The following is a 13,620-nucleotide window of genomic DNA, read 5'->3' as shown; positions in this document are numbered from 1 at the left end:
GCAATAATCCTATTTTATCAGCCAACTGTGCGCTCGGGAACGCACTGGTAGAGAGCTCTCTTTTCATGGTCTGGCAGTGGGAAAGTGGCTCAAATTTTCTTTCCGCATCTGCGTCTCCCACAGGGTCAGTTTGGTTTTAAATGCTTCACTGTACTGTACATATCAGAGATGACATGATCCCGACCCTGCAGCTGCAAGTTCATTGCATTCAGATGACTCGTAATGTCACACAGAAAGCCATTTCACACAGAAACATTTCGTCTCGGAGTTGTGTTGTGTCTTTCCCTTTGCTGTCCAAGAACAGACAAATCTCCTCACGAAGCTCGAAACATCTTTGAAGCACCTTTCCCTGGCTTAGCCATCGCACCTCTGTGTGATAAGGCAAATCACCATGCTCCGTTTCTAACTCCGTCAGAAATGCCTTGAACTGGCGTGATTCAAACCTTTGGCTCTGATAAAGTTAACTGTGGCGCGTGATGATGCTCATTACATGCTCCATTTTCAAGGCTTTACCGCACAACGCTTCCTGGTGTATGATACAATGATAAGCTTCAGCTCACCTGTCGCGTTTTCCTCTTGCATCTTTTCCCGTATCTTCGCACAAGTCCGCTCCTGTGTCACACATCGCAGGTGCTCCGTCGGTTGTCAAACCCACGAGTTTTTCCCAAGGCAGCTCCATCTCATTTACACATCTTGAACCTCTTCATACAAATCATGCCCGTAGTTGTGCCATGCATAGGACGTAAAGCCAAAAACTCCTCTGTCACGCTTAGGCTGGAGTCCACTCCGCGGATGAAAATTGACAACTGGGCAATGTCAGAAATGTCGGTGCTCTCATCCACAGCCAAGGAATATGCAATGAAATCTTTTCCCTTTTTCACAAGCTGCTCTTTTAGATTGATGGACAACTGGTCTACTCTCTCGGCAATGGTGTTTCTGCTCAGACTCACATTTAAAAGAGTTGCCTTTTTCTGGGCAAACTTCGTCACAAACTTTAATCATGCAGTTTTTGATGAAATCCCCCTCCGTAAATGGCCGGGCTGATTTAGCGATCTCTTCTGCCAAAATAAAACTGGCCTTGACAGCAGCCTGGCCTTGTGATTTGGCTTTTTTGAACAGGAGCCTGTCGAGATTTGAGGCCTCGTTTTAATTCCTCTGCCTTTTGTAGCCTTTGTTCCATGTCCATATTCTTGTTTTTGTCCGTGTTTCGTTTCAATAATGTCGTCTCAGATTATACTCTTTCAGTACCGCCACACTTTCTCCAAACAGAAGACACACAGGTTTCCAGCTACCTCCGTGAACATATACTCCGACTCCCACCTTGTTTGAAACCCCCGGTTCTCAGTGTCCACCTTCCGTTTTGCCATTTTTGATGGGTATCTGAAAGTTAATTTTACTGTGATGCTGACGACTGCTGTGCCAATAAATATTGAAATGAAGCAGCCTACTGCTCGGTGCGTCACCGTTGCATTGTGGGAAATGTAGTATTGGTTCGTGTAAAAGATCTGCGGGCTGCCGGCTTGCTGCGGTCTGCGGGCCGGTTCTAATAATAAATCAAGATCATCCCAGGGGCCGTAAAAAACCTTCTCGCGGGCCGGATGTGGCCCGCGGGCCTTGACTCTGACATATGTGGTGTAGATGAAGGGGAGGAGACAGGTTAAAAGATTTTTGAGCCTTGAGACAAGTGAGACATAAATTGTGTATGTGTGCCATTTGAACGGGGTATGGTAGTAGGTGACAGGCGCACTGATTTGAGTGTGTCAAGAACTGCAATGCTGCTGGGTTTTTCACACTCAAAAGTTTCCCATGTGTATCAAGAATGGTCCATCACCCAAAGGTCATCCAACCAACATAACACAACTGTGGGAAGCATTGGAGTCACCATGGGCCAGCATCCCTGTGGAACGCTGTCGATACCTTGTAGAGTCTATGCCCCGACGAATTGAGGCTGTTCTGAGGGCGAAAGGTGGTGCAACGCAATAGTAGGAAGGTGTTCCTAATGTTTTGTACACTCAGTGTACATGAAAGTTACAAAACCGAATCATGGTGTGTTTGTTAGGCCATTATTAACTTGTGTATGGACGAGGCACAAAAGAAACCTTACCTTTCTGTGTTTTGACTTCAAAAATCTCAGACTCGTCCCCTGGAGTGAAGTGTTTGAAGTAGGTGCAGTTCTCCGCTGTGGGAGACATGAAAACACAGTCAGCTGGAGGTTCAGATTGTAGCACTTCAGACAATGTGCAGTTTCTCATCAATACGCGGAACATCACAGACGTTACTAAACAATCGTGAAAATAGCTATATTTACCTTGCACAACACTTCGGAAATACAGTAGCATAATAGACCAATGTGTTTACCAAGAACTGTTTCACGAGTCTTCCGCAAATGTAAATACGCTAACTTCATAAAAAAAAAGATTAAAGGATTTTGATGTTTTTTACCTGGACTACCTTTAAACTACTTTTATATGGTACCGATGAATAAGCATTCTGTAGTTGCGGTGTAACAGTTGTTAATCAACACGGATCAACATTTAGGCGCGCAACTTTCATTTTATGGTGTGCGCTGAGTTTACATAAAACCCTTCTCTCTCTGCGCCATGTTGATTGACAGTGTCAGATTTTTTGTTAGTTATGGGCATCCATAAGCGGCGCATCCAATTGGAAGTACATTTAATTGAACTTGCCAAAATGATATAATTACTCCTGTGTATACAAAAATAAATACATTCCTTCAAAACACTACACCAGAGAGTATGATTTAGCCACAGAGGATGATTCGCTTATTTTTTTTTAAATAGCTGTGGATTGTTTTAAATCACAAGGACAGGGCATAACCTACAGTTGGGAAGCGCGCAATTTGGGCAGGCTGCGCAGCATTTCAAATAGCTGATTGTTGATTTACGCCTGTCAGTGAAGTTAGGCTATCAAAATGCTCAACTCACAGTAGGCTATTGAGCGAACAGTAGCCTATTTTATTGGCACTCTATAGCGGAGACCATCGGCCATATACCCGGTGAGCGCGCATATTCAGAGTCTTATTCATTGGGTCCCTGCTCCTGTAGGGACAATAATTTCATCCTCCAGGCTAGTTGAAAGTCATAGCCGGTGTCTCCCCTTTTCATAGGCCTCGATTAGATGGTTGCAGTCAAGACGTTTTTTATTGATCTGAGTTTGTCAGAGTAGCCTGTCATTTTTGTGGCATTAAAGATTCTGCTAGTCTCCAGTTATGGAGACGAAGGTGTCGTAGAATTTCATGAAATGTGTTTATGTTAGTCTGCAAATAGATAGATGCATGCAATTCTTTATCATTTTTTAGCTTCCCCTAACTTGAAACAGCCGATAGGGGCATCCCATTCACTCGGGCCCAATGTGCTAACCACCGGGGATCCGTGCTAAGCACAAGTAAAAGCTGATATTCAGAATACGATCACAGCGATTGCAGAGGGCTAGGAGTATCGCCCTACGCTTTGATGCTAAGCCAGAACGTCAAAACATCCATTCGCCAGGGAAACTATATTTGTAAACGGCGGCGGCAGACCGCTGTGTGTCTCGTCTCTCAGACGTTAGAGGACACTTCAGAGTCGCTCAACTCTGTTCTGTCACCGGAGAGGCCTGCTCTGCATCAGATACGTGGCATCTAATGTGCTGGGCCAACTACAGGGACCACGGGTGAGTAAGTGACAGGCTTTCATGTCGAATTATGTGAGCTAAGCATGTTATCACATCGGCTCCAGCGTTCCTCATATCCACACATACACATGGGCTGGAGATAATTCCTCCCAGGACACCCAGGAAGATAGAGTTAGTGGTGGGTGGGGTTGCCAGTTTGGATGCATTACTCAGAGAAGGCTAATAAAGAAAGATACACAAAGTATGTGCAAGTTCAATTACCTGGATTTGGCGCCCATACATGGCACCAGCAAAACATTCTTTATTGAGTAGAACCCAGCAGACCAAATTTGGAACATGTTTTAATGACTTAATTTTCTCAGCGTAAACTGGTTTTCTGGTTGAGAAGACATCATATAAATCAGAGTACAACCAACTGGTCTGTGTTACAGCCAGGTAAAGATGTATTTTTCAGGACAGAATGAAAACCTGAAGTTAAATATGTCACATTTAGGTTGTTCTCTAGTCAAATCACCAGATTTCCACCAGATAAATATGTATTTTTCTGGTTACTTAAAAGCTGTTCACAAAACAATCTTATACAACTAGTATACAACCTGACAATGATGTCATAAAAACTTACCAAAAACAAACCTTGGTTTTGGTAAGGTAAAGGACCATGAAAAGGGATCTAAATGTTTTAATGTTTGGACTCTCACACATAGAGGATGTTTTTGTGAATGAGGACAGAGACTGGCCATCAAGGGAAAACACAGAGGTGGTTACCTAGCAACTGGCTTGTCTGCTCTTTTTATTGAGTAAGGCGGGTAGGGGAATGAAAAGGAGGCAGAATTCAATGTTTTGGTTTGGCGAGAAAGAGAGAGAGTTTATAGAAGAGTCAGAGTGCATTCGGTCCTTAAAAGGTAAATTGCCGAGTCACCTCAGCTCAACCCAGCCATTTTAAGTCGTTCACCCCTTAAACAAAAGCCTCGGCTCTAGCTTCGGTAGTATCTCTCCGCACCACAAACTCCTTTGTTAATGACCATAATGGACCAGAAGTGATTCTTGTCATCATGCTGAAGACCAAGTGCCCTTTCATTGCGCTGAGAGGAGAGATAGCCCACGCTGCATTATGAGCTACTTAAACAGACATTGGGGCTGTGTCGTTGTCTTTCTGTGTTTGTTAATTGAAACACTAAATCCAGGGATTATGCCAATTATGCGACGGCGGAGCTTGCCTCATTAGCTTTTGATGTCCTCATTACACACTCCCATCCTCACCTTTTAGAGACACACACACACAATATAAAGGCAGTCAGTCAGGTTGGCACAAATACGCACACACACACACACACACACACTGAACGCAGGTAGGCAAGCACACGTGCACGCTCCCTCGCACCCACATGGTCTGTGCCGCTGTGCTCTCTAATGGCATTGGAAGACACTCAAAAGGTCTCTCTAATGATGGGTAGAAGAGACTCGGGCCTTCCAGGAACTGGCTTACAGTATATGTGCTTGGAATTCTATAAGGACTTGTAAAGGCTCCCCCATGTGTTCACCTATCCACATCCATGAATATAGCCCCACACTACCAGATGCCATGGCTCTCTTTGTGTTGTATTAATTCCACCCTGGAACCTTATCACTTGGCACATGTCAGACAATGCTCTGTCTATCAGTGAGTGGATTTGTAATGCCGGTGTTGTCCCACCGTGTAACATCCCAGTGACACCCAAGGCCTCTCCACACCAACAGGGTATATATACAGTGGGGAGAACAAGTATTTGATACACTGCCGATTTTGCAGGTTTTCCTACTTACAAAGCATGTAGAGGTCTGTAATTTTTATTCATAGTACACTTCAACTGTGAGAGACAGAATCTAAAACAAATATCCAGAAAATCACATTGTATGATTTTTAAGTAATTAATTTGCATTTTATTGCATGAAATAAGTATTTGATACATCAGAAAAGCAGAAACTTAATATTTGGTACAGAAACCTTTGTTTGCAATTACAGAGATCATACATTTCCTGTAGTTCTTGACCAGGTTTGCACACAACTGCAGCAGGATTTTGGCCCACTCCTCCATACAGACCTTCTCCAGATCCTTCAGGTTTGGGGCTGTCGCTGGGCAATACGGACTTTCAACTCCCTCCAAAGATTTTCTATTGGGTTCAGGTCTGGAGACTGGCTAGGCCACTCCAGGACCTTGAGATGCTTCTTACGGAGCCACTCCTTAGTTGCCCTGGCTGTTGTTTCGGGTCGTTGTCATGCTGGAAGACCCAGCCACGACCCATCTTCAATGCTCTTACTGAGGGAAGGAGGTTGTTGGCCAAGATCTCGCGATACATGGCCCCATCCATCCTCCCCTCAATACGGTGCATTCGCCCTGTCCCCTTTGCAGAAAAGCATCCCCAAAGAATGATGTTTCCACCTCCATGCTTCACGGGTTGAGATGGTGTTCTTGGGTTGTACTCATCCTTCTTCTTCCTCCAAACACGGCGAGTGGAGTTTAGACCAAAAAGCTATATTTTGTCTCATCAGACCACATGACCTTCTCCCATTTCCTCCTCTGGATCATCCAGATGGTCATTGGCAAACTTCAGACGGGCCTGGACATGCGCTGGCTTGAGCAGGGGGACCTTGCGTGCGCTGCAGGATTTTAATCCATGACGGCCGTTAGTGTGTTACTAATGGTTTTCTTTGAGACTGTGGTCCCAGCTCTCTTCAGGTCATTGACCAGGTCCTGCCGTGTAGTTCTGGGCTGATCCCTCACCTTCCTCATGATCATTGATGCCCCACGAGGTGAGATCTTGCATGGAGCCCCAGACCAAGGGTGATTGACCATCATCTTGAACTTCTTCCATTTTCTAATAATTGCGCCAACAGTTGTTGCCTTCTCACCAAGCTGCTTGCCTATTGTCCTGTAGTCCATCCTAGCCTTGTGCAGGTCTACAATTTTATCCCTGATGTCCTTACACAGCTCTCTGGTCTTGGCCATTGTGGAGAGGTTGGAGTCTGTTTGATTGAGTGTGTGGACATGTGTCTTTTATATAGGTATCGAGTTCAAACAGGTGCAGTTAATACAGGTAATGAGTGGAGAACAGGAGGGCTTCTTAAAGAAAAACGAACAGGTCTGTGAGAGCCGGAATTCTTACTGGTTGGTAGGTGATCAAATACTTATGTCATGCAATAAAATGCAAATTAATTACTTAAAAATCATACAATGTGATTTTCTGGATTTTTGTTTTAGATTCCGTCTCTCACAGTTGAAGTGTAACTATGATAAAAATTACAGACCTCTACATGCTTTGTAAGTAGGAAAACCTGCAAAATCGGCAGTGTATCAAAATACTTGTTCTCCCCACTGTATGTCAGTGCGAATGTAAGGAGTCCAAACCGCACGCTAACCAGGAGGCCACTTCGTCGACGTCAACATCTCAAGGAGACGTTAAGTAATAGCACCCGATGGAACTCAACAGCGTATCAATTAGCCGACTTGCTCAAAACAGAAACTCTACGCACTACTAAACAATCCGACACCTGTCTTGACGGTGAGGAGATCAGAATAAGCCTCCACTCTTGTTGCACTGAGGTGCTTCACAGTGAGTGTGTCTGCCTGTGTATTAACAGCCATTTCATCAACATAAGGTGCTGTGTAAGGCATTTCTCTGAGCCCGTGTTTTCATTCTCTTTGCCTGTTGCACAGGCTATAGCTAGCAGCATGTGTTGTGTTGTAGACGAAAATGACCCACCCAGAAAAATCCCCCCTGACCACTCTAGCTTGTATCCGATGGTGCCAGCTAGGATGAATACGAGACACAAGTTAAATACAAACATTTCAGCTCACGCCTAAAATCGAAATAAGGAAATATAACCCACCATTAGATAGTCTACCCATTGAGATCGTTCTATACAGAAAGGCAAACCAGAAAGACCAACATGCAACATTGGGAACAAGTCACCATTGGCACTTCCACAGCCGGGTTGCCTCTCCCAGGACTGGTATGTGGTTGAAGTTCCCGGTTGCCTACATGCCAGGGCTTTGACTAGCCCACCCCAGGACCCTTGTAGCCCACCCCCAGGGGACGGGAAATCATTTTGAACGGTGGGCAGCAGGGCAGCGCCAGAGGGAGGGGGTTAGGGGTTGAAGGGCTATGCCTGGCTTGTGCAGGTGGCCTTGTCACTCAGTAGGGCTCTGAAGGTGTGCACACACTTGACTCCCTCACGGCTCTTACCCCGGGACAGCTGGGTATTTACACAGCCTATATTTATCCTTCATTGGCCGGCTGCATAGTGCTGCGCACAACAGAAGATCCCACCGATATCTTTGTTTCTGTAACAGTTGCTATATTGGCTTTGGCTGAACATCTCGTCACATCCCTAACCTAGATTGTATGTTTGCTGTTCTGGATAGTATTCATATGAAGTCAATTATATCAATATCCTGTTTCACAGTAATTCTTATTTTCTAACCATCTGTTAGGATTATTTAGGAAGGCAAACAAGATGAGAAACAAGTGGGAAGCAACCTATATGTACATATATACAGAGATCTCCATTTCTCCTCACAGAACTTGATCTTTGTAGACTACCAGCTATAATATATATATATACATTTTTTATTGCAACTCGGATGGCAAAACTCATGGAGGGTCACTTCGACAGTGTCATCATCTTAGAGACGAGAGTGGTTGGCATTTCTCTCATTAAAATGTGGGGCTATAATAAATATTGCTATTCATTCTCAAATAGAGCTAGCGATACCAAATGAAACCCTGGTGTCTAGCTTTGTACATACTAGAAAGGTTATATTCATCTTGGCGCCTATCCACTGCATTACTTCTCACATGCAATGCCATTACTCACTGTGTGTGTGGCATTAGCAATGTAGTCACATTTTATTAGCTACAAGGGAGTTTTAGCAACATGATATTCATTGAGTTTTTCCCATAAAGACCATTTGAAAAGAAGTTTAGGCTTTTTCATTTGTGATCAGAGTGAAGGAGTGTGTTGTCTGTAGTTTCGCCAATGAGTTATCATTCAAAAATGTAAAAGCCAGCCCTACGTCGAGAGATGCCAAGAGCATCTCACCCACACTGGCCACCAAATGTATCCACGATAGACCTACGTCTGATGGTACATAACACCATGTATCTAATAAGACATTGCAAGTTTGGGTATCTCTAAATAGACTGCCCAACACTCTTCCTTACATTACCACTATCTGACTGTGCTGTTGGTTCGGGAATGCCCCAAGCTTAACATTATAAATCCCTTGATTCTTTATAACTAGGAGGAGTCAGCCAAGAATGTTTACAAAATGAGCCTCAACCAGGCATTTCCATCTGTTCATGAACGTGCCTGTACCAGTCGACATATGAAATTCCCAGAAGCCCATAGTTGAGCTAACTATGGAGGGGGGCACATTTGCTTTAGTGAATCTATCCAAGATTGTTGTAAAGGTGTGTATGTTCGGGCATTGGGACCTTTGGCGATTGAGGCGTTCAAATGGCGGAGCAGTCAGAAAGACCTCCAGAAACGCAGGGCAGAATGTATCATAAGTTATCAGAAAGTGTGTTTCCTTCCTTCTGCTTTGTATCAGACCATTACTAAAGCAATGTGTTGTATTGCTTTTACAAGCGCCACTCAATTAGTCCCCTTCCTGTCTATGCGTTTATTTCTCACTCAATGTGATATTGACTCACAACATTTAGTGTGAGTCATCACAAGTTAGTGTAGCGGGATCAAAGCATTAGTTGTCATTCAAAGGTCGGTTAAAGCCGGGATTGAATCCGATCGGCCCTTTTTGGCTATGCACCATTTAAAAAGGCAATGTTACCACAGTCGCAGAGATCGCATTCAAAGTAAACGCTGCAGATGTCGGCTAAATTGGAAATTACCCTTTTAAATGTCAACCGCGCTACAAAACGGATCATCCGTGGTCCAGATTGAATCCTGCCCTGGGTCCTGTTTTGATTGGAGTAAATGACAACTGCGGTCATTATAGAGTGTATTTTAAGGCATTGGAGCTAGACTTGTAATAGCTGGCACTCAGGGGATACTGCAGCTGCAAGAGGTTTTAGTTGCTAAGAGCTGGGGGAGAGACACCTCGTCATTTAATTACTGTGGGGAAGGAGCTGGATTGGGACTTTAAAGGTCAAGATTAGTCTGAAAGTGTTGTGGTCAGTCTGAAATTGCTTGACTTAGCTTAGTTTATCTTATTGTTGTGCTATGTATTGTAGCATAGGCTAATCCTCGCACTGTTGGGTAGTTACGCCTTGTTTCCCGGCTTCTGAAGCCCCAATATCTCAATTCAATAATTGTCTTGACGAGCAGTTTTCCACAACAGGAAGCCTTGTGGTTAAGAGGAACATTAGCTGGCCACATTGCAAAGATGACTGGTGCTTGATGTCAATGGTTAAGTGTTGAACCATGCCCTGAACAAGAGTTAACTGACCCCCTTCCACCAAACCCAATCTCTACAACAATCCAAATACTGTTTTTTATACTGTGTGATGGCACATATTTCTTGATCAGCAGTTAGTGTATCCMKTTTAACAATAGTTATAGACACWGASAATGTTTTAAAYMMSCKKAWTMGMRSYMMMTWKKWTWYGMWYSCRRKYYKKWTMGYKKYYYYYGMRRKYGGMTRYGYWWGYKKKKYYKKGMMSKYYWTTTRKSGMRCKAKSRWWWAYSCSMCRRCSMMMTATCTRGTCTTACCTCCAGGTAAGCTGATGGGGCCACAACCCTTTCCATTGTAGTCCGCCTCACTGATGTAGATGGCCTTCTTACACAGCCTCCAGAGGCCAAAGTGGGCCGCTTCACACGTCGCGTTCACCTGCTCCACCCGCGGGCTCAGCACGGCCCAATGGTCCGTCACCACCGCCGTGAACATGGACGCCATACCCACCAGGATCACAAAGAACGTGATCTTCACCTTCGTACGTTTGTGCATGGTGCAGTTTTGTACGTGGATACACTGACAAGAAGATGTCCAAAGAAGAAGAAATGCGTAGCACCGAGGTCCTCGCTTGGATCAGACTTGAAGGGACGTCAAACCTGTGGGGACGTCAGACTTCTGGAGGCTTCGATGGTGGATTTTCGCGGCCTTCACTCCTGAACAGCCTACACCCTATTACTCTTTGTCTCTCTCTCTCTGTTGGATTTGTGCCTCTAGTTTGAGGGAAAGGGGTCAGTTTTGCTGTGCCCTAGTTTTCGCGGCCCTCTCCCTTCTCTGACTGTGTCGACTGAGGGGGGCCTGTGTGCCTCAGACTACAGCTGTTAAGGTGGATCAGGAAAGTTGATGACCAAACTGACTGCCATGGTGGGGTATGGGAGTGGCGGAGGGGGTCTGCTGCTATAAATGTGTGCAGTGATTCAAGATGTCAGGCTGTCTTTATCGGGTTACATCCGAGTGGGTGGGAATGTGTAAATGCCATGATAAGGGACTTAGTCACGTAAATGATTTTTATCTCCCGATACTTACCGTAATATATTCAACACACTTTATTTGGCAAACATCTCAGTGAACTATATATATGTGCTGTGACAGAGTAAGTCTAGGACCTACCATTTTCACCAGTTCATTTACAACTGCATTGGTGTACTGACCTCTCATGTCCATGCAATGGCAATTAGTGGATGCTGTTTTAAAAGGATTTGTGTTGTTACTATCCTCAAACTGCTTGGTCCGAGTTTCTATGTATCTGTAAACTATTTATAAGGACTAAATGTGTTTGTAAACAGCAGCTGTCTCGCTGTAGGCCTGAGAGTGGCTTTGACATCCCCTCAAGGGACCAGACTCAGAGGTATTACCATTACTGCCATTACTGACTCTGTGCCAAACTCAGGCACATATCAGATTGACAATACATGGTCGTGAGCTTCACCAATGTCCCTAAAAGTAATAATACTTAAGTCTTACTTACTTTTACCCACTACATTCCTACAGAAAAGATGTATGGGAAAGCAAGGTATGTTGTCACACTTTTCACGCTGTCTAACGTTTACTGGGCACAATACATCACAATGGTATAAATGTCATACTTAATGAAAGAAGGAAGTCTTGGGCACATATTTTGTATCATTACATCTTCATATCTTATTTCAGTACAGAGTTGTAGACCGTTAAATAGAGAGCGTGCCCCATCAGCGGGTAAATTGTCACGCTACGTCGGGTAAGTTGTCACATTGGATTATCAACAAAAAAAGAACGCAACTAATTCATTGTGAATATTGATTTTAATTTCAAATTCAAAACTAAATTCAACTTCATTAAAGAACTCAAAATAAAAACAATCATGCCTAGAGAATCTGGCAAATCGTGCCTTTCAATCAAAACAATAATGCTGGCAATACTTTGAAATCGAACGTTCTCTGGCGTGCACATAGATCCACGGTAATTGTTGGAATTGGAATAGAAGGTAATGCTGCAGACAACTTGCTCAAATGTTTAAAGTCTTAACAAAACAGACGTGGTGTTTGAACCCACTAAAGCACAGTTTTGTAACAGCCTATACGACGTACATTCGTATCTGACTAATCAGACTCATCTTCAGAGTCACAGTTCTGGCACACATAAATTGTCTGGCCTGAGGTGCAAGCATCATGGGCCCATTTGTTGCATCTCACACACTTCATCCAAGTCTCCTTTGGAAGGCTYTTTGAAAATGGCTCCACACAGACGAGGCAGAAGCACTCCTCTTCATCTGATGATGACTCTTCTACAATTTTTCTTTTTTCAGCTGCCTTCTTGTTCTGTGCAGATCCAGATTTTGCCTCCCCCCTTSCTTCTCTTTCTTCGGAAACAGCTTTTTGCTAGATTGTGCCTTATTCTTTTCCATTTCTAGTGCCTGCTTCACTGGTGTGTGTCCGTTAGTTTTGTGCCGTTTTCTTCCTTTGCAAGCTGGTTTTCGGGGTCCAGCTTTTGGATATGGCCGGATGTCCTCTGGAGTTGGTAGTCCGCTGTCAGAAATGGCATTGTTGGGCAAGGGTGAGCTGGTGCTAGCATAAGAACTGGGCAGGTCTGAGCTTGTGCTAGGCAGGGCTGGAATGGTGCTGGGGGCCTGGCAGGGCTGGAATTGTGCTGAGGCCTGGCAGGTTGGTGCTGGGGCCTGGCAGGGCTGGAAGGTTGCTGGGGCCTGGCAGGGCAGGGTTGGTGCTGGGGCCTGGTAGGGTTGGGTTCTGAATGAGGCGATCTGTAACGTAGGATGGCGTAAACTCGGTTTCCAGAAATACATCCCTGTTGTAAGGTTGTACCCCAGCCACCCTAAAACCAGCCTGAATGTTCAAGAGGTTTGGAGCCAGAGGATAGGCGATTGCCACAATCCCAGGAATGTCATAAATTGACATTGTCTTCAGGGAATTGTTCCTCATCCAGGCATCACACGCGGTGTTGATGTGCCTCTTTCGCGGCCCGTAGACAGACCCGTCTAAGGGTTGAAGCCGACGAGAGGAATTGGGTGGGAATGACAGCATAATTATGCCATTTTCTTAGGCATAATTGAGTCCATCAATGGACAGATGAGACTCGTGGTTTTGTCCAAAAGGAGTAAACAGGGCTTCTCCTTTGAGCACTTCGTATGCTGTACAAAATGTTTCAGGAAGTCAACAAAGTGCACATCTTTCATCCACCCAGAGGGATTTTCCCCTATGGAGGTATACTATTCCCTGTGGCTGAGACAGCACAGGCCAGTGTGACGAGGGTTCCCCTTTCAGCGGAGGTCAGTGACCCTACTTGTTTGACTCCACGTCTGCCCACCACTTTGTCAGGTTTGTCAGTGGTCACCCCAGTTTCATCAACATTCCATATGTCTCCTGGTCCAAATTGATATCTCTGTAGCACTTCTGATACATTGTCGAAGAAAGCATTAACATTTTCTCTGTTGAAGCTACTTGCCATGGCAAGGCTAGTTGCCTCTGGCTTTCTCAGCGATAGCGTTGGGTGCCGCTTTAAGAAGCCTGTAAACCACTCCGAGCTGGCCTTTTATTTTTTCTGC

At 44.7% G+C, this 13,620-nt stretch overlaps 1 protein-coding gene across 2 annotated transcripts in view; it reads right to left on the bottom strand.

The window, feature by feature from the left end:
- Positions 1-10,919, bottom strand: part of LOC111957640 (voltage-dependent calcium channel gamma-1 subunit) — a 24,694-nt gene extending 13,775 nt beyond the window's left edge. Inside the window, exons 1-3 of one of the 2 annotated variants that reach the window (XM_023978569.2) lie at positions 10,682-10,919; positions 10,343-10,648; positions 2,105-2,179 (exon numbers count right to left, since the gene is read on the bottom strand). In XM_023978569.2, coding sequence (XP_023834337.1) covers positions 2,105-2,179; positions 10,343-10,577 — 310 coding nt within the window. In that variant the 5' untranslated portion in view covers positions 10,578-10,648; positions 10,682-10,919. Of the gene's footprint in view, positions 1-2,104; positions 2,180-10,342 lie in introns of both variants that reach the window. The other variant, XM_070435261.1, reaches the window with a different exon arrangement.
- Between the last annotated feature and the right edge of the window lie 2,701 nt (positions 10,920-13,620).

Source organism: Salvelinus sp. IW2-2015, linkage group LG1 (genome assembly GCF_002910315.2).
Source record: "Salvelinus sp. IW2-2015 linkage group LG1, ASM291031v2, whole genome shotgun sequence".
Taxonomy (NCBI): Eukaryota; Metazoa; Chordata; class Actinopteri; order Salmoniformes; family Salmonidae; genus Salvelinus; species Salvelinus sp. IW2-2015.
Note: the sequence above shows the minus strand (reverse complement) of the source record. Positions and strands in the feature narration are given on the sequence as shown.